General features: G+C 44.4%; 2 protein-coding genes across 3 annotated transcripts in view; both read right to left on the minus strand.

The window, feature by feature from the left end:
* Positions 1-24,756, minus strand: part of LOC127568691 (uncharacterized) — a 38,030-nt gene extending 13,274 nt beyond the window's left edge. The window contains exons 1-2 of one of the 2 annotated variants that reach the window (XM_052012732.1): positions 24,558-24,756; positions 23,249-24,206 (exon numbers count right to left, since the gene is read on the minus strand). The gene's annotated coding sequence lies outside the window, so the exon portion shown is untranslated. The remainder of the gene's footprint in view (positions 1-23,248; positions 24,207-24,557) is intronic. The other variant, XM_052012731.1, reaches the window with a different exon arrangement.
* Positions 414-25,461, minus strand: LOC127568668 (uncharacterized). The gene is made up of 2 exons (XM_052012677.1): positions 25,358-25,461; positions 414-5,938 (listed from the first exon to the last, which is right to left on the minus strand). The coding sequence occupies exon 2, from the start codon at positions 5,918-5,920 to the stop codon at positions 3,833-3,835; it is 2,088 nt and encodes a 695-aa protein (XP_051868637.1). The 5' UTR covers positions 5,921-5,938; positions 25,358-25,461; the 3' UTR covers positions 414-3,832.

Consider the following 25,461-nt stretch of genomic DNA (forward strand, 5'->3'; position numbering starts at 1 on the left):
AAATTGGTCTATATGAAAAGCATTCTGTTAGGTTCTTATTTTTCTTAAGAATAAGTGAGATAGAAGCTTCTTAAAAAGATTGTGGTAACCTACCCAATTTAAAAGAGTCTGAAAAAACAGAACATAAATGAGGTATAAGCAATGAGGAAAAGGCCTTATAAAATTCTCCAGGAAATCCATCAGGACCCGGACTCTTTCCAGAGTGCAATGAGCATACAACCTCGGCGATTTCCTCATAAGAAACAGATTGGTCCAGCTGTTTCTGGTTATCAGCAGAGAGTGTAGGAATGTTTAATTGGTTGAAAAAATTATTCATTACGGTATCGTCTTTAGGAGAATCAGAACTACAAAGTTTAGAATAAAATTCTCTAAAGGTATCATTTATTTCTAAATGATCAACTGTCCTCTCACCATTAGCTTTGCAAATTTCTTTAATTTGCCATCTAGCAATAAAGGTTTTTAATTGGTTAGCCAGTAATTTACCTGTTTTGTCTCCATGAATCTCAAATTGACTTTTATCTTTTAAAAGTTGACTTTCAATGGGATATGTTAAAAGGAGATCATATTTAGTTTTAATTTCAACACGTCTTTTGTATAAAGCAGGATCTGGATCCTAGGTATAGTTTTGGTCCAGTAGTTTCAACTGATTAGCTAAATCAATTCTCTCTCTGTTAGCTTTTTCCTTAACACTTGCCATATAAGAGATGATTTGTCCTCTAATAAAGGCCTTAAAAGCATCCCATATGATAAAACAGGAGTCTCCTCCAGCATATTCTCTTTAAAAAAAACAATTTGTTTCTCCAAAAATTTTAAAAAGTCCTTATCAGATAACAAAGTTAGATCAAAACACCAAAATCTGTTTGAGGGAGACCAGGGAGGTTTAAAGATAAAATAATATTTTTAATATTTCTTTATTCATCACATGTACATCAAAAAACACAGTGAAATGCATCTTTTGTATAGAGTGTTCTGGGGGCAGCCCACAAGTGTCGCCACGCTTCCGGCGCCAACATAGCATGCCCACAACTTCCTAACCTGTATGTCTTTGGAGTATGGGAGGAAACCAGAAGTCCTGGAGAAAACCCATGCAAACATGGGGAGAATGTGCAAACTCTTCACAGACATGAACTTAGGGATAGGATTGATGCACATTTGGAAAGGCATGGCCTGTTTAGGGACAGTCAGCATGGCTTTGTGCCAGGCGGGTCATGCCTTACAAACTTGAATTTTTTTGAAGAGGTGACAAAGGTGAGGGTAAGGCAGTGGACATTATCTGCATGGACTTTAGTAAGGCATTTGATAAGGTCCCTCATGGCAGGTTGATTCAGAAGATAGAGATACATGGGATCCAGGGGGAATTGCAAGTTTGGATATGGAACTGGCTTGCCCAGAGAAGACAGAGAGTAGGGGTGGAGGCAGTTATTCTGGCTGGAGGTCCGTGACCAGTGGTGTTCCACAGGGATCGGTGCTGGGACCTCTGTAGTTTGTCACGTATATCAATGACCTGGATGAAAATGTAGATGGGTGGATTAGGAAGTTTGAGGATGACACTAAGATCAGTGGAGTTGGGGGCAGTGTAAAGGACTGTCAAAGAACACAGCAGGATATAGAATAGTTACAGATATGGGCAGAGAAGTGGCAGATGGAGTTTAATCCGGTCAAGTGTGAGGTTTTGCACATTGGGGAGGTCAAATGGGAGGAGGGAGTATACAGGTAATGGTTGGCCCCTTAATATCACTGAAGGACAGAGGGATCTTGGGGTCCAGGTCCATAGTTCACTGAAAGTGGCTACACGAATGGATAAGGTGGTGAAGAAGGTGTACGGCACGCTTGCCTTCATTGGGAGGGGTGCTGAGTACAGGGAGTAAGGAAGTTGTGCTGCAGCTGTAGAAAACTTTAGTCCGACCGCACTCGACCAATGATGGTCGCCCCATTATAGGAGGGATGTGGGACTGTGGAGAGGGTGCAGAAGAGGTTCACCAGGATGCTGCCTTCGTTACAGGGTATGAACTACAAGAAAAGTTTGTAGAGACTTGGGTTGTTCCCCTGGGGGCATCGGAGGCTGAGGGGAGGCCTGATAGAGGGTTTCTAAATTATGGGAGGCACAGATAGGGTAGACAGTCAGAAGGCAGGCATGGGTTAGCATAATTCTTTATAGCGCCAGCAATCCAGGTTCAATTCTGGTCGCTGTCTGTAAGGAGTTTGTGTGTTCTGCCCTTGACTGCGTGGGTTTCCTCTGGGCGCTCCGGTTTCCTCCCACATTCCAAAGTCGTACAGGCTAGGATGTTGTGGGCATGCTATGTTGGCGCCAGAAGCATGACAACACTTGCGGGCTGCCCCCAGAACACTCTACGCAGAAGATGCATTTCACTGTGTGTTTCGATGTACATGTGACTGATAAAGAGATCTTGTCTTCTTATCTTATCTTTTCCCCAGGGTGGAAACGTCAGACACCAGAGGAAATGCTTTTAAGGTCAGAGGGGGAATTTTAAAGGTGATGTGAGGGGCAAGTTTTTTTACGCAGAGAGTGGTGGGTGACTGGAGTGGGTGACCAGGGGTAACAGTGGAAGCAGGCAGTCTGGTGGAGTTTAAGAGGCTTTTACACAGACACATGAATATGAAGGGAGTGGAGGGATGTGGATGATACACAGGAGGAGGACATTTAGTATAAATTGCCATCAAGATCGGCACAACATGGTGGGCCGAATGGCCTGTCCTGTGCTGGCCTGTTGTATGTTCTGTGTCTGTTCATGCCTGAACCTGATAAGCTGGTGTGTCAGTAGACACGATAAGCCAGTGCACAGAAGCTGCTGGGGATGTCAAGCAGTGGACAGGGGTCCTCTAATGACATGAACAAAATTCTGTCCGGCCGTCACATGAAGGAAGATAAAGAAGCAGGACTTGGTGGAGGTGCGCACTACATTTCCGTGTCAGGTGAAGGGTCCCACTCAAGCTGAAGCCGAGGCATCCATTTGCCTCCAGGTAGGTGTCTGTTCAACTTTACCTCATTACTAAATGCACCGCCCTCCTCCCCGAACTGCTGCCTGTGTCTTCAGCCACCAGCCTCTCCCAATTATCTTCCCAATCCCATCTGCCCATCAGCCACAGCACCATTTCCCCTCGCAATCCTGCCTCTGACTTTCCTGAGACCATCTCTACAGCTCACTCCCTCCACAATCTCAGTGCTGGGAGATGGCGAAGGAAGGCACTTTGTCACTGGGTGAATGTCTTCAACTTTTGAGGGCAGTGTAATATCAGAGGCTACTTAGAGGGACAAGCCAAGAGTGGCCATACTAGGGCATAGTTTGGATGTCCATATTTGGGAGACTGGGAAGAAAAGGAACATTCTGTTTTCTACTTATCAAGTGACCAGCAGGGCATAACAAGAGGTACAGCTTGGGTAAATATTCCATGCACTGGTTTATGGACACAATCTCAGGGAGAAATGCACTTCAGGACTGATCATTATAAAGCTCCCACACAGACTGCTGCAGGTGAAGAAGGCAGCTTCAGACAAATTTAGAGATGGACATTATTCCCAGTGATGAGGACATGAGATGGACAGGGGGACAAAGTAATGGAGGTGGAAACCTCAGAGTTATTGGACAAACCCATGGCATGGTGGAGCGAGGATCTGATGATCATTTGGATGGATGAACAAGTGACCTCTCATCCTGAACTGATGGAAGATGTTGTTCCCCATGTAACCTGCTGCTCCCTTTACCAGAGAAGAGTCATCCCTCCTTACTAAACGCCAATCAAGACAGAATCAATAAATTGCAATGATCTTTGGGAAACGCTGGAATGGTGGGGTGTGTGAGGGAGGGAATCATTACACAAAATCATTCACGACTTCCTCTGATATTTCCTCAACTGCCGCGTGTGTGCCTTCTTGCACGGCATCTTCAATGTCTTTCATTTCTTCTGGCGTGGCAGGAGACAGCACGGCCTTCACACTGTTATTGATTCTGTCGATTCTCGCCTGCACACGTGCTTCATACTGCTCCTTGTTCCTCTTTACAAGATCTTCAATGGCTTTTGATGCTTCATCGCAGTCTGATCCAAACTTCTCGTGCTCCTCTTCAAATTTAAGTCTGTCCCGATTTGGGTCGAGGCCCAGTAGTCTCCCCAAGCTGTTGACTCGGTCCATCAGATGTTGGGTGGAGACCTGCACATAAGTCTCAGCAATCATGTGGACAAGGCTTGCAATATTGGTGGCTTGAGAGATCTGCACGTACAGCAGGTCCTGTGTCAGCTGGCTCGGTGAATAGCCAGAAATCTTTTCACTGTACTGTATGAATTTGTGGAGTGATGGGTTCAGGGAGCTTTCAATCAGGTTTGACATCATGGAGAAGAAGAGAACCATCTTCCCCCATTGTTCTTTCACACGGCCCAATGCATCCAATCCCTTCAGGAGCATCTGCACAGTTTTATCAAAGTCTATTTCCTTAATACTACAGCTCTTCAGAGTTTCCAGGATCTGTTGGAGCTCTTCATTATTCTTCTTTATATTCTCAAAGCTTTTCTCATACATCTCCTGTGAAGCTCGAAGCTGTGCTGAAGTTTGTTCCACTTTGATCTTGGCATTGAGACTGGCTGTCTCTAGACCACTGAGATTTTGTTCTGGCTCAGCTCTGGCCATGTGTGGTGGGGTGGCAGTTACACCCATGGTCCCTGCCTTTGCCTTGCAGCGGGAGGTGAATTTAATTGAATCCTGCATCACCTGTTTGATCTTCACAGCTAGGTTGGCCATTTCCACCTTATCATCTTGTTTAGCCTTCCGCATGATTTCCAGCTCCTTGCATATTCCGATTCCTGTTTCACAGATCTGCAGGGCAGCATCCTTCTCCTTGCAATCTGCTCCATTTGCTGCTTCCTGTAGCAATTTCTTCAAGTTCTGTTCACACAAGCTTAAGGCTTTTGTTCCATCTTCACTGTTCAGTTTCTTCAAGTCAATCTTCTTGCCCTTGATCTGGAAGGGATGAAGCATTTGTATAAAGGATTGTAGAGCTTCTGCTTTATAGATGATATTATTCTCAGTTCCTCCAGTATAGTTTGGATTAGTTTTTGACCTAGAATTATCACATTTATTACTGCTTTTTCCAGAAAACATAGCCTTGATAATTCCTCCACTGATGAAGGAACTGATACCATTAACGAATGTTTCTGCCATAGACATTCTCACAGCTTCCCAGCCAGCTGGTATAGAATCCATGCTGGTTTTGTAATCTTCCTTTGCTTGCTTCATTTGGGCTTCCAGTTCTTTGTGATGCTCTTCCATCATGGCTTTTGTCTCTCTTGCTGCTTTCTCCTTCATTTCAGTGAGTTCCTTTTTGATTTTTATTTCATGTAATTGTTCCTCATACACTCCTTTCGAGCTTGTACAGGCCTCCAGAAGTTCATTGATCAGATGGATGACCCCAGTGAACTTCTGCTCCACAGCTGTGGACAGCTTCAAGCATTTATCTGCAGTGGTTTTGATGCTGTTCAGAGGGATCGGGAGGAAATCTTCAGTGATCTTTGGGTCCTTCTGCATGAGGAACTTCACAACATCCCTCATATCAGTCGGGACTGTCACAGCGAGAAGCCGGATTTGATCCATGTTCTTGTGGGCTTCCTGAAAAGCCTCCCAGCCCTTGTTGCTCACTTGCACTAAAGAGGCACGGAATGATTTGGGATATTTCATGTGCTTAAATCCTTCCTTGGGTGCATTCTTGTCAATTGCAAAGTCTTCTCCTGCGGAAAGGAATATAATTTCCCCTAAAATGGCGACAGAGAGTGGGCCAGGCATCAGGAACTGTTCCCAGTTACTGTATGGCTGCAAGAGCAAAGCACTGTCCTCCCTGACATCAGATGCTTTGGTGACGCTCCTCAAGGCCTCCTTTATGGGAGCAACTGTTTTACATTCCTGACTGGCCATGGTGACCCACCTCTTGTCCTGCAAGGCAAATAGTTGTAGTGAACACAGGATGTTTGAGCACCTCAAGTTAAGGGGGTCAATCGTGTGGCATCCCTCCCCCCAAAATGACAGAGTGACTCACAGACAGGAGTAATCCACATTGTCCTGATATCCATTGGAAGTGCGGTGGGATGACCTGGTGACTGGGGATCCCACAGAATTACCCCAACAGCTCATTCTGTAGGTTGGATTGTGTGCAGCGGCTAATGAGAGATGTGAAACAGAAGTTCCCATGGCTCACTGGCACCTTTGGCTTCTTTTAAACATGAAGCTGTTGCTGGCATTCTGCTAGATTATTAGCACATCGGTGATGGTTTTGGAATATTGGGAGGAAGTCATTCAGCTGCTTGGGTTTGATGGTGCGTTTGGTGAGATCGAGGTTAGTCTGCACCTTAGCCTCATCTACGTGTCCATGTTCTGTGACCCTCAATACCCTGAATGTGTCCCTTCATTGAGGACCTGGCAGTATCAGAACTATGAGGTAGGGTTCAGGGGTTTGTGGCCTCTGGTTAGTGTTGCTGGGCTTTTGGGAGGGGGCATCAGAGTCCTGTAGTTTGGAGGAAGTGGAAGGAATGGAGATGGACGGGGTGCTGGTCATCTCAATGGTGTACTGGGGGAAACCACAGATGACGGAGGCATCGTCAGGGTCAGGAGTGGCAGATTGGGGTCTCGGACTTGGTGCGGTACGGGATGGAGTGGGGGAGGTGGTGCCAAGAGCAAGTTTGAAGGAAATTTGTTGAATGTAGGTGCAGTGAGTGAACTGTGGTACGCTGGGCAATTTATGAGGTTCTGATCTCTTTCCAAAATTTTATATTTTGCAATTACAATTTAACTTAAATTTCAACTTTTAGTCTCCGTTACATTGCTGGCTAAATCATTGAATCAGAGAAATTTATAGTCAGAAGAAGTCATACTGCTCATTGTCTCTGAGTAGTGGATTCAGCCCAGTACATCATGGGGACATCCCTCCCCACCATCAGCAGTATCTACAGAAGGCGCTGCCTGAAGAAGGCAACATCCATCATCAAAGATCCCCACCATCCAGGCCGTGCCATCTTCTCACAGCTCCCATTGGGCAGGAAGTACAGAAGCCTGAAGTCCCCACACCACCAGGTTCAGGAACGGTTACTCCCTTCACCCATTCGGTTCTTGAACTAACAGGCACAACCCTAGTCAATACCTAGGTATAGCAACACTATGACCACTTTGCACTACAATGGACTTTTGTTTTTGTTCTAATTGTATTCTGTCTTGTAAAACTTGTGTATAATTTATGTGTAATTTAGGTTTTCTTGTGAATGCTGCTTATCTGCTGTGATGTGCCTGTGATGCTGCTGCAAGTAAGTTTTCCATTGCACCTGTGCGCACGTGGACGTGTATCGAACAATAAACTTGACTTCAACCTTGATCCTGCCCAAAAATAGACCTTTTGCTTCTCCCACTTCGCAGACCTCAGTCCGTAGCCCTACAGGTCACGGTCTTCAAGGGGTCATCCAGGTCCTGCTTCAACGCAGTCACTTTCTGCCTCTGTCACCCTCTCAGGTGCTGAGTTCCAGACCCACACCGTGCCATTATTTCTGAATAAAACAACATCTTTCCGCTCCCTATTAATCCTCCTAGCAATGAATTAAAACTATATTTCCCAGTTACTGAACTGTCTGCTCAGGTAAAGCAGTCCCTTTCGTTTATTTCTGTCACCTTCCTTTCAAAGAAAACAATCACAACTCAGACAGCCTCTTTTTATAGCTTTCGCCAGCCTGACAACATGTTTGTGAGTCTCCTCAGCACCTTCTCTGTGCCGTCACATCTTTCTTTGGTGTGGCGACCGGAAGTGTGCACAGTGGTTTTGCTGTGACCTTACAGATGTTTTGTACTGCCCCAGCATGACCTGTCTGCACTACCGTTCTGTGCCTTGGTCGAGGAAGGCAAGTATTCCGTATGCCTTCTCGACCACCTCATCCACCTCTCCCGTTACCTTCAGGGTTCAGTGGACATGTACTCCAAGATCATCCTGTCCCCCTACATTTGACATCCCGCCATTTATTGTGTATTCCCTTGCTTTGTTTCCCCTCTGGCTTGAAGTCTATTTAGAACACAGAAGAGTACAGCACAGGAACAGGCCCTTTGGCCCACCATGTTGTGCCAAACTAATTAAACTAGTAATTAAACAACTAACTAAACTAATCCCTTCTGCCTACACAATGTCCACATCCCTCCATTCTCTGCACACTCGTGTGCCTAAGAGTCTCTTGAACACCTCTATCGTATCTGCCTCCACCCCCACTACTGGCAGCACATTCCAGGCACCCACCGCTCTCTGTAAAAAACTTACCCCTCACATCTCCTTTGAAGTTACTCCCCTCTCACCTGAAATGCATTCCCTCCAGTCATAGAGGTGTACAGCATGGAAAAAGGCCCTTTGGCCCATTTCTGTCTGTACCGACCAAGATGCCAGCACTTGGCCCATATCCCTCTGAACTCTCATCATCCATGCACCTGTCCACATACTTCTTAAATCTAACATACCTGCCTCACCCACTTCCTCTGGCAGCTGGTTCCATGTATCGACCACCCGCTGGGTAAAAAAGTTGCCCCTCAGGTTCTTATTAAACCTGTCGCCTCTAACCTTAAAACTATGTCCTCTAAGTTTTCAATTCCCCAACCCTGGTAAAAAGACCACTCGTCCTATCTGTGGCCTTCATGATTTTGTAGATACAGTGACATGCAAAGGTTTGGGCACCCCTGATCCAAATTTCTGTTACTGTGAATAGCTAAACGACTAAAAGATGACCTGATTTCCAAAATGCATAAAGTTAAAGATGACACATTTCTTTAATATTTTAAACAAGATTACTTTTTTATTTCCATCTTTTACAGTTTCAAAATAACAAAGAAGGAAAAGGGCCCGAAGCAAAAGTTTGGGCACCCTACATGGTCGGTACTTAGTCACACCCCCTTTGGCAAGTATCACAGCATGTAAATGCTTTCTGTAGCCAGCTAAGAGTCTTTCTATTCTTGTTTGGGGGATTTTCACCCATTCTTCCTTGCAAAAGGCTTCTAGTTCTGTGAGATTCTTGGGCCGTCTTGCAAGTACTAATCGTTTGAGGTCTATCCACAGATTTCCGATGATTTTTAGGTCAGGGGAATGTGAGGGCCATGGCAAAACCTTCAGCTTGTGTCTCTTGAGGTAGTCCATTGTGGATTTTGAGGTGTGATTAGGATCATTATCCTGTTGTAGAAGCCATCCTCTTTTCATCTTCAGCTTTTTTTACAGATGGTGTGATGTTTACTTCCAGAATTTGCTGGTATTTAATTGAATTCATTCTTCCCTCTACCAGTGAAATGTTCCCCGTGCCACTGGCTGCAACACAAGCCCAAAGCACGATCGATCCACTCCTGTGCTTAACAGTTGGAGAGGTGTTCTTTTCATTGGAAATCTCCAAACATAACTTTGCTCATTGCGGCCAAAAAGTTTATCAGTCCATCAGTCCATCACTTCATCAGTCCACAAGACTTGTTTCCAAAATGCATCAGGCTTCTTTAGATGTTTGCAAACTTCTGATGCTGAATTTTGTGGTGAGGACGCAGGACAGTTTGGAGAAAAAAGGGTGCAGAACTTCATGAAAAGAACACCTCTCCAACTATTAAGCACGGGGGTGGATCGATCGTGCTTTGGGCTTGTGTTGCAGCCAGTGGAACGGGGAATATTTCACTGGTAGAGGGAAGAATGAATTCAATTAAATACCAGTAAATTCTGGAAGCAAACATCACACCGTCTGTAAAAAAAAAGCTGAAGATGAAAAGAGGATGGCTTCTACAACAGGATAACGATCCTGAACACACCTCAAAATCCACAATGGACTACCTCAAGAGGCACAGGCTGAAGGTTTTGCCATGGCCCTCACAGTCTCCTGACCTAAACATCATCAAAAATCTGTGGATAGACCTCAAACGAGCAGTGCATGCAAGACGGCCCAAGAATCTCACAGAACTAGAAGCCTTTTGCAAGGAAGAATGGGTGAAAATCCCCCAAACAAGAATAGAAAGACTCTTAGCTGGCTACAGAAAGCATTTACAAGCTGTGATACTTGCCAAAGGGGGTGTGACTAAGTGTGACCATGTAGGGTACCCAAACTTTTGCTTCGGGCCCTTTTCCTTTTTTGTTATTTTGAAACTGTAAAAGATGGAAATAAAAAAGTAATCTTGCTTAAAATATTAAAGAAATGTGTCATCTTTAACTTTATGCCTTTTGGAAATCAGGTCATCTTTTAGTCGTTTAGCTACTCACAGTAACAGAAATTTTGACCAGGGTGCCCAAACTTTTGCATGCCACTGTATCTATGAGATCACCCCTCAGTCTCCTACACTCCAAGAAATAAAGTCGAGGCCTGTTCAACTCTCCCTATAACTCAGTCCTGAGTGCTGGCAACCTCCTCGTAAACCTTTTTTGCACTGTTTCCAGTTCAATCACATCTTTCCTATAACAGGGTGACCAAAACTGAATACAGCAGTCCAAGTACAGCCTCACCAAAGTCTTGTCCAATCGCAACATAACCTCCCAGCTTCCATATTCAATGCCCTGACTGATGAAGTTCCATGTGTTATTATGTGTTATTGTGCAGTTATAATAAAGAACTACAGTTCCCAGTAGGCAATGTAAGGGGTCACATGGGGGAACAAGGAGTGGCTGTAAAAATAGAGGGAAAGCAAGGCAGCCTGGTATTGGTTAATAAAATGTTCAGATGTTAAACCCACGTGGTTTGCCTCTTGATGAAGAACAAACATAACATGGTGTCAGAAGTCGGAGTGAGGTCTGAACAGGGAGAGTAGATGAATAATTGAGGAAGAGACAGTGAGTACGAAAGAAAAGCTGTAATAAGACGGAGAAAAAGCCGGCCGGCGTGGCGAGGGAGCACATTGTTCCTGAAGCTCAGCCGTCACCGGATTTGCCGAGAGAGATTCAGGTGAGAGACCGAAAGTTCCCATTATGGATAAGCTAAGTCCTCCCACGACTATGCAGTTTACTGGCAATCTAATTGATAATTGGAAATGCTTCAAAGAACAATTCAACATATATTTAGATGCTCATGGAGCGGGAGCGAACGATGAAAAATTGAAACGTCTATTTTTCTGCACGTGACTGGCGAAGATGCTTTGGACATCTATAACCACTTTCAAATTGATGAGACAGCTTCTGAGTTGGGCACTTTGATGAAAAAATTTGAGGAGTATTTTATCCCAAGTAAAAACATCACATTTGTCACACACACTGTCTTTACCTCTCGTTGTCTTGGTGCAGCACCCAGCATAATCAAAGACCCCACCCACCTAGGACATTCTCTCTTCTCTCCTCTTCCATCGGGTAGAAGATACAGGAGCCTGAGGGCACGTACCACCAGACTTAAGGACACTGTGATAAGACAATTGAACCGTTCCCCTATACGATGAGATGGACTACGACCTCACAATCTACCTTGTTGTGACCTTGCACCTTATTGCACTGCACTTTCCCTGTAGCTGTGATGCTTTACTCTGTACTGTTATTGTTTTTACCTGTACTACGTCAACGCACTCTGTACTAACTCAATGTAACTGCACTGTGTAATGGATTGACCTGTATGATTGGTTTGTAAGACAAGCTTTTCACTGTATCTCAGTACAAGTGACAATAATAAACCAATACCAATACCAATAAATTTCTTTCCTGTGACCAGAAACAGGGTGTTAGCTTTGACCAATACTTAGCTGAGCTTCACACACTGACTAAGTCTTGTGAATTTGGAGATTTGAGAAACTCACTAGTTAAAGACAGATTAGTTTGTGGAATTCCAGATAATGGACTCAGAGAAAGACTGTTGCGTGAAAAAGATTTGACCCTGGAAAAGGCAGTGAATATGTGTAGGTCAGCAGAAACCACACGAGCACAAGCTAAGGAGCTGCACAGGGCAGACACAACAGTGCATGTTGTGAAAACAGAGAAGCAGCACACAAGGCATTTCTGAAAGCAACAGCAAAGCAAAGAGGTAGGCTCAAACAGCAAATGCAGCAGATGTGGAGGTAGACACATTCCAAAGATGTGTCCTACTTATGGGAAGTCCTGCAATAGCTGTGGGAAGAAGAATCACTTTGCAAGGTGCTGCAAAGCTGGGGCTAACAAGAGAAAGGTGCACACAGTTGATGAGGAAATGGAGGAATTCTTTGTGGATTCTGTACAGACTGTGGCTGCTGGTAAAGCAGAATGGATTGTTCCAGTAACTGTGAATGAGACAGTAATTCCATTCAAGCTTGACACCAGAGCTCAGGTGAATCTGTTATCCATGGATGATTATAAGACTCTCACAGTAAAGAGTAAGATTTACCCTGTGAAGTTAAAAGTGACAGGCTACACTGGAGAAAAAGTTCCAGTAAAAGGGGGCTGTGGGGGAGGGCCCACCCTCCACACACACACACACACACACACACACACACACAGACTCTCACTGGGCGACGGTTCCCACACACACATTGACCCTCACTGGGAAACAGGTCCCACACACACATTGACCCTCACTGGGGGACAGGTCCCACACACACACACACACACACACACACACACACACACACACACACACACACAGACCCTCACTGGGGGAGGGGTCACACACACACACTGTGTGGATCCAGAACTGGTTTGCCCATAGTAGACAGGGTGGTGGTTGAAGGGACTTATTCGGGCTGGAGGCCTGTGAGCAGTGGTGTTCTGCAGGGATCTGTACTGGGACCTCTGCTGTTTGTGATGTACATGAATGACCTGGATGAGTATGTTGATGGGTGGGTTAGTAAGTTTGCAGACAATACCAAGATTGGTGGAGTTGTGAACAGTGTAGAAGACTGGCAAAGGATACAGTGTGATATAGATCAGCTGCAGATGTGGGCAGAGAAATGGCAGATGGAGTTTAACCCGGATAACTATGAGGTGTTGCACCTTGGTGGGACTAATGTCAAAAGGCAGTACACTCTGAAGGGCAAGGCCCTTAACAGTGTTGAAGAGCAGAGAGACCTTGGGGTGCTAGTCCATGACTCATTGAAAGTGGCTACACAGGTTGACAGGGTGGTCAAGAAGGCTTATGGAATGCTTGCTTTCATTAATCAAGGTATTGAGTATAGGAGTCAAGAAATTATGATGCATCTCTATAGAACTTTGGTTATGCCACATTTAGAATATTGCGTGCAATTCTGGTCACCTCACTACAGGAAGGATGTCGAGGCTTTAGAGAGTGTGCAGAGGAGGCTTACTAGGATGCTGCCTGGATTAGAGGGCATGTGCTATCAGGACAGGCTGGACAAACTTGGGCTCTTTAATCTGGAGCGGCAGAGGCTGAGGGGTGATCTGTTGGAAGTGTATAAAGTTATGAGGGGCATAGATTGGGTGGACAAGCAATATCTTTTTCCCATTATTGAGCGATCCAATACCAGAGGGCATGCATTTAAGGTGAGAGGGGATAGGTTCAGAACAGATGTGAGGGGTACGTTTTTTACTGAGGGAGTGGTGGATGCCTGGAATGTGTTGCCTGATAGGGTGGTGGAGGCAAATTCATTGGGGCGTTTAAGAGGGGCTTGGATGGGCACATGAATGAGAGGAAAATGGAGAGATATGGGCATTCTGTAGGTAGGAGGGAATAGCTATGTCGGCACAACATTGTGGGCCGAAGGGCCTGTTCTGTGCTGTACTGTTCTATGTTCTATGTTCTATGTCCCTCATTGTGGACAGGTCCCACATACACACTGACTCTCACTGGGGGATGGGTCACACACACACACACACACACACACACACACACACACACACACACACACACACACACACACACCTTGACCTTCCAGGATCTTTTTAACACCTGAAATCTCCTCTTTCAAAATAATCCCAATTTTCACATTTGCCACAATCACAAGAACTCTTCCCTCAATCCCTAAATTCGCTGTTAAAACCCTGCAGTCTGATCTCTCTCTCTCAGGAACATGCCCCACCCAGGTGCCATTTTGAGTTCCTCTCACCAAGATTTAAGGGGATGAACTCTCTCACAAATAAAGGGCTTACTGACAACGTCTCAACTGTGTCAGCAACAAGCCTGTGAAAGTTCTCCCCAGAACAGAATGTTGTGGGCTGATTTCTAATTCTTGATAAAGATGCCATTGATATTTCTCTCTCTTTCCTAGTCAGACATTTTCTTTCCACTCTGAGCCTCTTTGTCTCTTTTTGTCTTTGAACTTAATGAGAATAAAGCTTCCTGCCTAGGGTTTTCCCTGTTTATAAAAAGACTCACTTGGGACTGAATGTCTATTTATTCTTCCCAAATAACTCTTGGGATGCTAATTCTACATAAAATTCCTTTCAGAAACCAACTTCTTCAAAGGACATCTTTGTCATGTAACAAGTTTGCTTTCAGAGCCTTCTCTTCCTTTCTGTCTGTGTTGAACTAAAACCTGACTCTTTAAAAAATACATCTTGCATGTGATCCCTGGAAATATTTGATGTTCATATATTTTTATGTATTTTAAGAGGACCATCTCGATTTGGTTCCCTCTCTGAAGGGCAACTGAGTGAATTATTTCCTTGTGCTTTGCAAGAGGAAGGTTTTTCACTCGGACTTTTCTCTCTCTCTCTACATCCTGAGACATGTCAGTCCCTCTGTAATGAACCCTGCTGAGCTCTCACGCTGGGGAAAAAATGGAGAAGGCTTCTCTCTGTCTTAAAACCTTTGAAACAGACTTAATCTCAAGCGCAAGAGAGAATTTTGCTTAATAAAACATAACCCCTGTTCAAAGACTCACAGGCATGCACACATATGCATGTACACATTGTTATGGACTCAGTGAAAGTCCCTTTAAGATAGAGAGTGTGTGTGTAGGGCGTGCTTACGTCAATAGAAGATAAAGGACGTAATGACGTTGTTGAAGAAGGCAGAAGAAGAAAGAGAGAGAGAGAAGGGAGAGAGACACCAGCCTGCTTGTTTTCTCTATCGATGGATGAGAAACAATAACTGTGTTTGCCACTGAAATCCATGTATGGAAGTTGGAAGTAATCCGGTGGAGTTCACTTTGTTGCTGACCTGTAGAAGGAAACAGGTATTTGTGTGTGGACGACCACGGTTCGGATGCTTTTCGGGGTGAGGAAGTCACTACCGAGTAAACACTGAAGTGTCGTTTGGGTTCCATCGTGGAACATTTGGATTTCGTATGTACTCTCTCTATGTTTTTCTACATCTACATCTTATCTTCAGACAACGGTGGTTGTTGAAGAAGTCCTTGCTCATGTTTCACCTTATGGCTTGCGGAACTGAACTTTAAGAACCATTCCGGAACTGGGAGTTTTGGACTTTGTCACACACACACACGAAGAGTTTAGTTTTGGGGTTAACGTTCGAGGTTTAACATTCTTAAATTCTAACATACTAACATTTTTACTTTTATTTTACGTATTATCATAAGTAGTGATTAATAAAATAGTTTTTAACACTGAATCATGCTCAGTGTGTTTCTTTTGTTGCTGGTTCGTGACAAAATTGGGGGCTCGTCCGGGATCGTTCCCAAGGTTAACGAGTGTCGTCTGGGATTGTACCCCAGATTGACGAGATTTGTTCGGGACTCAATCCAAAGATTTTTGAGGGAGGTCTGAGAAATTCTTTTTAATTGGCTTGTGTGTGTAGAAACCAGCAGCAATGGATATTAAGGCAATTTTGGAGTCACCAACCCAAAAGGGATTGGAGGTGGCGAAAAAGGATGATTTGATAAAGATTGCTACAAGGCTAAACCTTACAGAAGTAAAGCAGTCTATGAGAAAGGCAGATATTCAGAGACTGATAGCTGGCCATTATGTGGAAAAGAAGGTGTTTGAGAAGGAAGTGTTAAAACAGTTTCCTGGCAGTGAAATAGCAATTTCTGAGGCACAGGTGCAGCTGGCAAAGATAGAGGCTGAACGAGAACAAACCCAGTTAAAGATAGAGGCCGAACGAGAACAAAAGAGATTAAAGGCTGAACGAGAGCAAAAGAAATTAGAGGCCGAACAAAAGAGATTAGAGACTGAACAAAAGATAACTCAGATGAAGATAGAGGCTGATCTAGCAATGAAGCAGATGGAATTGAAGAGGATGGAGCTGGATAGTGAGGAGAAGGAGAAACAGAGGCAGCATGAGTTACAAATGAAGCGTAGGAGTTTGGAATCTGATTCTGATGATGGTTTTTCAGCCAGCAGGGAGGTTCGATTAGTCCCTCCGTTTGAAGAAGATCAGGTTGATCAGTATTTCCAACATTTTGAAAAGGTTGCTGTGAGTTCAAACTGGCCAAGGAAAGGATGGGCTCTTATGGTACAGAGTGTGATTAAAGGTAAAGCTCAAAAAGCTTATTCTGCTTTGTCTGCTGAGGATGCAGCTGATTATACCAAGGTAAAACAAGCTATTTTGAAGGCCTATGAATTGGTCCCTGAGGCTTATAGACAAAAATTCAGAGACTTGAGGAAATCTGCAGATCAGACTTATATGGAATTTGCCAATGGAAAGAGAATATGTTTTGAACGATGGTGCCTGGCTAAAAATGTAGATGGGGATTATGATAAATTGACAGAATTGATACTGGTGGAAGACTTTAAAAGATGTGTTCCAGCTGAATTAACAACATATTTAAATGAAAAGGCAGTGGAAACTTTACAAGAAACTGCTAGGTTGGCAGATGATTATGCTTTAACCCATAAATACAAATGGGGACAACCTAAAACCTTTCAAAAGAGTTACAAAGACAATCCAGGTAAACCAGAGATTAAATTGGGAGGTAATCAAAAAGGAAAAGATGAAAAGAAGCCAGGGCTGGAGAAACCTGTTGAGCGTACTTGTTATTACTGTAAGAAACCTGGCCATGTGATATCTAATTGTGCCCTTTTGAAGAAAAGGAAGGAAGCTGTGCCCAATGCTTGCTTTCAGGCAATTAAAAACCAAAAAGGTTTAGGAGATGCTGTTAAAGATCAGTCCTTGCAAGAGGTAAAAGCGGAAAAGTTGGAGGAGGTGAGAAAAGAATTCCGTTCGTATGTATCAGAGGGTTTTGTTTCACTGAATGATGAGTCACCCCAGGTGCCAGTGAAAATTCTTAGAGATACTGGGGCTAGTCAATCTCTCTTGCTGGACAGTGTTTTAAATTTTGGTGAAGAAAGTGACACTGGTGAAGTAAATCTAGTGCGAGGCGTTACAGGTGAGACCATGTCTGTCCCTTTTCACAGGGTGATTTTAAAGTCAAAGTTCGTAGAAGGACCAGTCGAGATAGGGATAAGACCTAGTTTGCCAGTGGAAGGAGTTTCTTTGTTATTGGGAAATGACCTTGCAGATGGAGAAAGTGATCCTGTGGTACGGTTAACAACCAAACCAAGGATTGATGAGTCTGAGGATGATCCAGATGTTTACCCATCATGTGCGGTGACTCGAGCTAGAGCTAGAGAATTAGCCAAGACAGACAGTCCGGTGCAGTCTGATGTGGTTCCTTGTGACAGTCCTAAACAGGAAGAAAATTATGATGCCTTATCTGAGACTTTTCTGTCTTCACTGGAGGATCAACACCTTATAGTGAGCCTGAATTTAAAGATTTGTCTTTGTCGAGGAAGGATTTTATGGTGGAACAGACAAAGGACCCTGAGTTGACAGAATTGAAAGAAAAAGCTCTCTCATGTGAGGAGATTGAAAAAGTGCCAATTGGATACTATGTCAAAAATGGAGTGTTAATGAGGAAATGGAGACCTCCTCATGTTCCTGTTACTGAGGAATGGGAAGTTATTCATCAGGTTGTTGTTCCAAAAGTTTATAGGGATGAGATTTTAAACCTGGCCCATAGTATGCCTTTGGGTGGTCATTTTGGTGTGAATAAAACTGTAGGGAAGATCTTGAAACAATTCTATTGGCCTGGTTTGAGAAAAGATGTGGTGATGTTTTGTCGAACCTGCCACACATGTCAGATGGTAGGTAAACCAAATCAAAAACCCCCTGTGGCTCCTTTGAAACCAATTCCTGCTTGTGGTGAACCCTTTTCGAAGGTGATTGTGGACTGTGTTGGTCCATTACCAAAGTCTAAGACTGGAAATCAGTATTTGTTAACTATCATGTGTGCCACTTCTAGATTTCCAGAGGCAATACCCCTTAGAAATATTAAGGCCAAGACGGTGTCAAAGGCTCTTGAAAAATTTTTTACCTTGTTTGGTTTGCCAAAAGAAATCCAATCTGATCAAGGTAGTAATTTTATGTCAAAAATTTTTCAACAAATAGTCTATGAGCTGGGAGCAAAGCAGATTGTATCATCTGCATATCACCCAGAATCTCAAGGAGCTCTGGAGAGATTTCATTCTACTCTCAAAAATATGCTGAAGACTTATTGCTTTGAAAACACCAAGGATTGGGACGAAGGTATCCATTTACTTTTGTTTGCCGTCAGAGAATCGATCCAGGAGTCAATAGGATTTAGTCCGTTTGAGCTTGTGTTTGGACATAGGGTGAGAGGACCTTTGGAGTTGTTAAGAGAGCAATGGGTTAATGAGGAAGTTCACTTGAGTCTGTTGGACTATGTCCAAAAATTTAAAACTCGGTTGGAGAGAGTCTGCCAGCTAGCGAGAGAGAATTTGAAAACAAGCCAGATAAGAATGAAGACATATTTTGATAGACGTGCTCGGCCTAGGACATTCGCAGTGGGGCAAAAGGTGTTGGTATTTTTCCCTAGCCAAAATAATCCCTTGCAAGCTCGTTTTTCTGGACCCTATGTTATTGAATCTCGAGTGACTGATCTAACATATATAATCAAAACACCAGATAGACGCAAGAAAACACAACTCTGTCATGTAAATATGCTAAAACCTTATTATGAGAGGGATTCAGTGGTGGCCTTGGTGGATGATGTAAAGGTTATTTCTAGAATGCCTGATGTTGATGTTGAGGAAGGCCAATTTAGACCAAATATTGTTCCATCGAACCTAAAAAACCAAAATATCCTGGAGAACCTTGAAACGAAGTTGGACCATTTACAAGTTTCACAAAAACAACAGATGAGAGAATTAATTTTAAAATTTAAAAATCTGTTCCCAGATGTTCCAAACAAACATCGATAATTACCCACGATGTTGATGTTGGGGATGCAAAACCAATCAAACAACACCCATATCGAATGAATGTGGAAAAAAGTAAACTTGTTGATCAGGAAATAAAATACATGTTGGAAAATGATATTATTAGACATTCTACTTCAAATTGGAGTTCGCCCTGTGTTATTGTACCTAAACCTGATGGAACTGTTAGATTTTGCACAGATTACAGGAAAGTGAATGCTGTAACAAAGTCAGATGCTTACCCTATTCCTAGGGTGGATGATTGCATAGACAGAGTGGGAAAGGCAAAATTTCTTACAAAGATTGACCTATTAAAAGGGTACTGGTGTGTTCCATTAACAGATAGAGGAAGGGAGATTTCAGCCTTTGTAACTCCTTCTGGATTGTATGAATACAATGTTTTGCCATTTGGAACGAAAAATGCTCCGGCAACATTTCAAAGAATGATTAATTCAGTGATTCATGGGTTAAAACATACAGATGCCTACATTGACGACTTAATGACTGGGAATGATACTTGGGAAGATCACATTTCTGCGTTAGAAAGGTTGTTTGAAAGACTTTCCAAGGCTAACCTTACAGTTAACTTGGCTAAAAGTGAATTTGGCCATGCCACTGTGACGTATCTTGGTTATGTTGTAGGTCAAGGCAAGCAAGCTCCTGTTCAGGCAAAAGTTCAAGCAATATCTGAGTTCCCTATTCGCACAGGTACAAGGACTGTTAGAAGATTTTTGGGAATGGTTGGATATTATCGAAAATTTTGTAAAAATTTTGCTGATATTGCTCTTCCCCTAACTAATCTTCTGAAGAAGGGAGTAAAGTTTGTTTGGACAGATTCTTGTCAAGAAGCATTTAAGAAGCTGAAAGCCATTTTATGCTACCATCCTGTGCTCAGAACACCTGACTTTGAAAAGCCATTTTCATTAGCAGTAGATGCCAGTGATGAAGCTGCAGGAGCTGTGTTGTTGCAGAAGGGTGACCTTGATGATATTGACCATCCTGTAGCTTACTTTTCAAAGAAATTTAATGAGCATCAAAAGAATTATTCCACCATAGAGAAAGAATTACTGTCGCTTGTTTTAGCCTTGCAACATTTCGGTGTATATGTTTGCACCGCTCAGAAACCATTGACTGTGTATACAGATCATAACCCACTGGTGTTTCTGAGCCGAGTCAAAAACAAGAACAGAAGACTGTTAAACTGGAGTTTAATTTTGCAAGAGTTTGATCTCATGATAACTCACATTAAAGGCAAAGATAATGTGATTGCTGATTGTCTTTCTCGATGTTAAATGGGAAACATGTATCTGTACTAATCTGATAGTCTGTAGTTGTGTAGCATGATAATCATTAACATTACTAACTGTATGCGCGGTTAAATTTTTCTTGGGGAAAATTTTTTTTAGGTGGGAGGTTTTATGGACTCAGTGAAAGTCCCTTTAAGATAGCGAGTGTGTGTGTATGTGTGTGTGGGGCGTGCTTACGTCAATAGAAGATAAAGGACGTAATGACGTTGTTGAAGAAGGCAGAAGAAGAAAGAGAGAGAGAGAGAAGGGAGAGAGACACCAGCCTGCTTGTTTTCTCTATCGATGGATGAGAAACAATAACTGTGTTTGCCACTGAAATCCATGTATGGAAGTTGGAAGTAATCCGGTGGAGTTCACTTTGTTGCTGACCTGTAGAAGGAAACAGGTATTTGTGTGGACGACCACGATTCGGATGCTTTTCGGGGTGAGGAAGTCACTACCGAGTAAACACTGAAGTGTCGTTTGGGTTCCATCGTGGAACATTTGGATTTCGTATGTACTCTCTCTATGTTTTTCTACATCTACATCTTATCTTCAGACAACGGTGGTTGTTGAAGAAGCCCTTGCTCATGTTTCACCTTATGGCTTGCGGAACTGAACTTTAAGAACCATTCCGGAACTGGGAGTTTTGGACTTTGTCACACACACACACGAAGATTTTAGTTTTGGGGTTAACGTTCGAGGTTTAACATTCTTAAATTCTAACATACTAACATTTTTACTTTTATTTTACGTATTATCATAAGTAGTGATTAATAAAATAGTTTTTAACACTAAATCATGCTCAGTGTGTTTCTTTTGTTGCTGGTTCGTGACAACATATACACACACACACACACACACATACAGTGGCATGCAAAAGTTTGGGCCCTCCTGGTCAAAATTTCAGTTACTGTGAATAGTTAAGTGAGTAGAAGATGAACTGATCTCCCAAAGTCATAAAGTTAAAGATGAAACATTCTTATCAACATTTTAAGCAAGATTATTATATTATTTTTGAATACTTCAATGAATACTTCTCTTCAGTATTCACCAAAGAGAGGAGACTTGATGACGCTGAGGACAGTGTTGGTAAGGGTAATGTTCTGGAGCATGTAGGTATCAACAGAGAGAGGATGTGTTGGAGCTGTTAGAAAATATTAGGGCAGATAAGTTCCTGGGGCCTGACAGTATATTCCCCAAGCTGAGGGAAGAGATTGCTGAGCCTTTGGCTAGGATCTTTGAGTCCTCATTGTCCATGGGGATGGTACCAGAGGATTGGAGGGTGGCGAATGTTGTCCCCTTATTCAAAAAAGGTAGTAGGGTTAGTCCAGGTAATTTTTGACCAGTGAGCCTTACGTCTGTGGTGGGCAAGCTGTTGGAAAGGAAACTAAGAGATGGGATCTATGAACATTTAGAGAATCATGGACTGATTAGTCATCGTCCTTCTACCAGCCAACAGTCTCACCCAATCGACCTCTGCAAGATCCCTCCTAATGCCCACATAATTGGCCCTGCCTCAATTTAGGACCTCACCCGTGGACCTGTCCTATCTTTTGTCATAAATATTTTAAAACGAAAGGAGGTATAGTCACTGGACACAAAGTGCTCCCCAACTGACACATCAGTCACTTGTCCTATCTTGTTCCCCAAGGAGAGGTCCAGTATTGTGCCCATTCCAGTAGTGCCCTCTATATACTGATCTTGGAAACTTTCTTGGACACATTTAACAAACTCCACCCAGTCCAAGCCCTTTACACTATCAGTGTCGCAGTCAATGTTGGGGATGTAAACGTCTCCCACTAATGTTCCCCTATTATTCTTACAATTATCTGCAATCTCCCTACACATCTGCTCCTCTAATCCAGGCTGACTACTGATGGCTTATAAGACCGTTCCATCAAAGTGACCATGCTCTCCTTGTTTCCAAGGTCTTACAATATGGACTCATCAGATGTTCCCACCAGAATATCCTCTCTCAGCACTGTTATTATGTCCCCCCTCATCAAAAGGCAACTCCATCTCTTGTCTTACCTGTACCTCTGTCAAACTTGTAGCATCCGTACCCTGTCAAGTGGCACTGGCAAAGTTTCCTGCCAGGATATTGGTCCCCCTCCAGTTCAGGTTCAACCCATCTTTCTTGTACAGGTCACCTCTGCTCCAGAAGAGATTCCAACTGCAGCCAGTTACACTTCCCTACAGCTCTAGGCACCAGGGTCACTGGATGTTCCCTCATCATGCGGAAGGACCATACCACTGCTCTGCCTCCTCTCGCAGAAGCCTCACAAGCCAAAACCTCAGCACTGACACTCAGACACTGGCCACTCCAAAATGGGCAGTCTGCTGTACTTTACCGTCTTGTAATTGGCTGATGTGCCTCCGTGTTTTCAATGCTCTTTTTTTAATCTCCCGATTCTCCTTCGTTAACCTTGCTCAAAGGACCGCTGACCTGCTGTTCCGTGCTGCACTGCTCTACGCTCTGTCTTCTAAATCTAACACAGATACCACAGCTTACTTGGGAGGACTTGGACAGTGTCACCACAGAGGAGACTACGGGGAGCTCCCGCAACTGGAAATGGTGTCCCGAGTGCGGTGCCCGGAACCAGGAACGGCGGCCCGAAGCGAAGTTGAACTGGGTCATGATTTCGCGCACATGAGGGAGTTCGGGCCCCCGGGCTGCAGACAACGGGAGACAAAGACAGAAAGGCAAGGAAGCTCCAGAGGGGTCTACAGGGGAGGCCCCAGAACGGGCAGAGAGTACCACAGGAGAGCAGCCAGCACAGAGAGAGGGTCTACATTGTTGGTCACATATAGCCCGTCAATTTCAAATCTCGGACAAAGTTTGGGAACACTCACAATATTTCTCCGAAACGAATACAAATATTAACAACTTACCCGTGAGGAGTTCGATTTCGCGGATTGTGTGTCCCGGCTGTTTAGAGAGCGGTCCAGAGGTGTTGCTGAGCGCTCTTAATCGGAATGAAACTAACTCTGGGCACCCCCTGAATAAGAGTGAAATTATCCCAGGACACGCCCCGTGTTTGATGGAGGCTGTCACACTCCAACTGACTCAACCCCACTTCCCTCAAATTCAATCACCCCGACCAATCACCTCACCGTGTCCCGGGTGGGCTCCATGAAACCTCAACCCCTTCACTGCACAGGAGCCCGCACTGGACAACGAGATTCACCCACTGCCCAGACATAAAATGAGCTCGGGGCTCAGACCAGCAGAAGGCGGCTCCACTGAGAAAAGTGAAACGAGCTCAGCGGGCAGAACAACGGGGAACAGCAACAGAACGGGCAAGAGAGCTTCCGTCACTGGGAGAGGGTCCACAGTGGGCGACCCAGTACAGGGGAGATCTCGGCACAGAGGGAGGACTCTACAGGGGTGGCCCCGGCACGGATTCAGGGGTCTACAGGCAGAGGGGCGGATCCCAGCACACTGAGGGTGGCCTATCGGGGATATGCCGTCACTTTCTGAACTCGGGCAAGCGACAGTTATTGTGGGAATACTCAAACACTTCTCCAAAATCAGGACAGGAATCAACAGCTTCCTTTGACAGTGTCAACACAGTGGGATCTACAGAGGAGCTCACAACTGGGACAGGTGATCACAGCAGGGTTTCAGGAACTGGGAGCGGCGGCACTGAACGAAGTTCATCCCGATCATAATTTTGCTGATCGAAGGGAATCCTGGTCATTGGTGGTGCAGAACGACGGGGGACAAACACAGAACCCACAGAGGAGCTCCCAGAAGAGGAGCAGACATTGGCAGAGAAGTCTGTAGGGGACGTGCGAGCACAATGAGAGTGTCCACAGGGTTGGTCGCAGATGCACGTTAGTTTCAAACCTGGGACAAACGTTGGGAAAACTCAGTTAATGTCTTCGAATCTAGTGCAAATACAACCTTACCCTGGAGTTCAATAGCCTGGAGAGTGAGCCACTGTTTACAGAACGGTGCAGAAGTTTTGCTTAGCGCTCCCAATCCGGAACGAAACATGCCCTGCATATTCATGTGTCTATCTAAAAGCCTCTGAAAAGCCACTAGCGCATCTGCTTCCATCACCACCCCCGGAAGCCCGTTCCAGGCACCCACCACTCTAAAACAAAACTTGCCCCACACATCTCCTTAAACTTGCCCTTCTCACCTTCAGTGCATGTCCTCCGGTACTAAACAACATTGCCGATATAAACAATTTACCTCAGAGTTCAGTTTCCTGGAGAGTTTCACCGCTGTTTGCAGAAAGACGCAGAGGTGTTGCGCTCGCAATCCAGAATGAAACCAATTCTGGGCACTCCCTACATAAGAGTGAAATTATCCCAGGACACACCCCGTTTGATGGCGGCTGTCACACTCCAAGTGACTCAAACCCACTTCCCTCAAATTCAATCACCCCGTCCAATCACCTGTTTCCAGCACTTCGGCCTATTGCGCGGCATTTCAAGTCCTGATCTGAATGTTGCTTACATGTTAGGCGTGGATCTAGTCCACCAACCCCTGAGGCGTTCCTGATTCTAATCATCCTCAAGGTGGACAAAGTTCTCCTTCCGATCTACCCTCCCACCTTCAACCTCTGTCCTCTGATCATGGACACCTGAGTTAAGGGGAAAACTCTATATTGAACCTACGACCCTCAATATTTTGTACATGTCTATACTTGTTACTGAGGGGAAGGACCACAGAGGTACCCTGTACTGACGGCCTATTGCCTTTCCCTCTGCTGCCGGTCAGCCAGCTACCTACATCCTGCACCCTAGATGTGGTTGCCTAAGTGTAACTCCTGTCTATCATTTCCTCAGTTTCCCGAATGATCCAGAGTTCACCCAGCTCCCTCACACAGTCTGGAAGCAGCTGCAGCCGGATGCACTTCTCACAGGTGGAGTCATCAGGGACACTGGAGGTCTCCCTGACTTCCCACATCTTGCAAGAGGAGCACACTACTGCCCTGACTGCCAATCCCACTGCTCTACCGTGCAATAACAAAGAAAGAAAGACCTTACCAGATCCTCACCTTCGCCTCCGCTCACTTCCTCCGCCCCTTCACACTGAAGCACATTGAGCCAAAACCTCAAGTTCCCACTCTTACACTGAGCCGCTGCTCTTG

The sequence above is a fragment of the Pristis pectinata genome, chromosome 3 (assembly GCF_009764475.1).
Source record: "Pristis pectinata isolate sPriPec2 chromosome 3, sPriPec2.1.pri, whole genome shotgun sequence".
NCBI classification, from domain to species: Eukaryota; Metazoa; Chordata; class Chondrichthyes; order Rhinopristiformes; family Pristidae; genus Pristis; species Pristis pectinata.

Coding starts and splice junctions, on each gene's coding strand:
- LOC127568668 (XM_052012677.1), bottom strand. CDS start 5,920: ATGGCCAGTCAGGAATGTAAAACAGTTGCTCCCATAAAGGAGGCCTTG.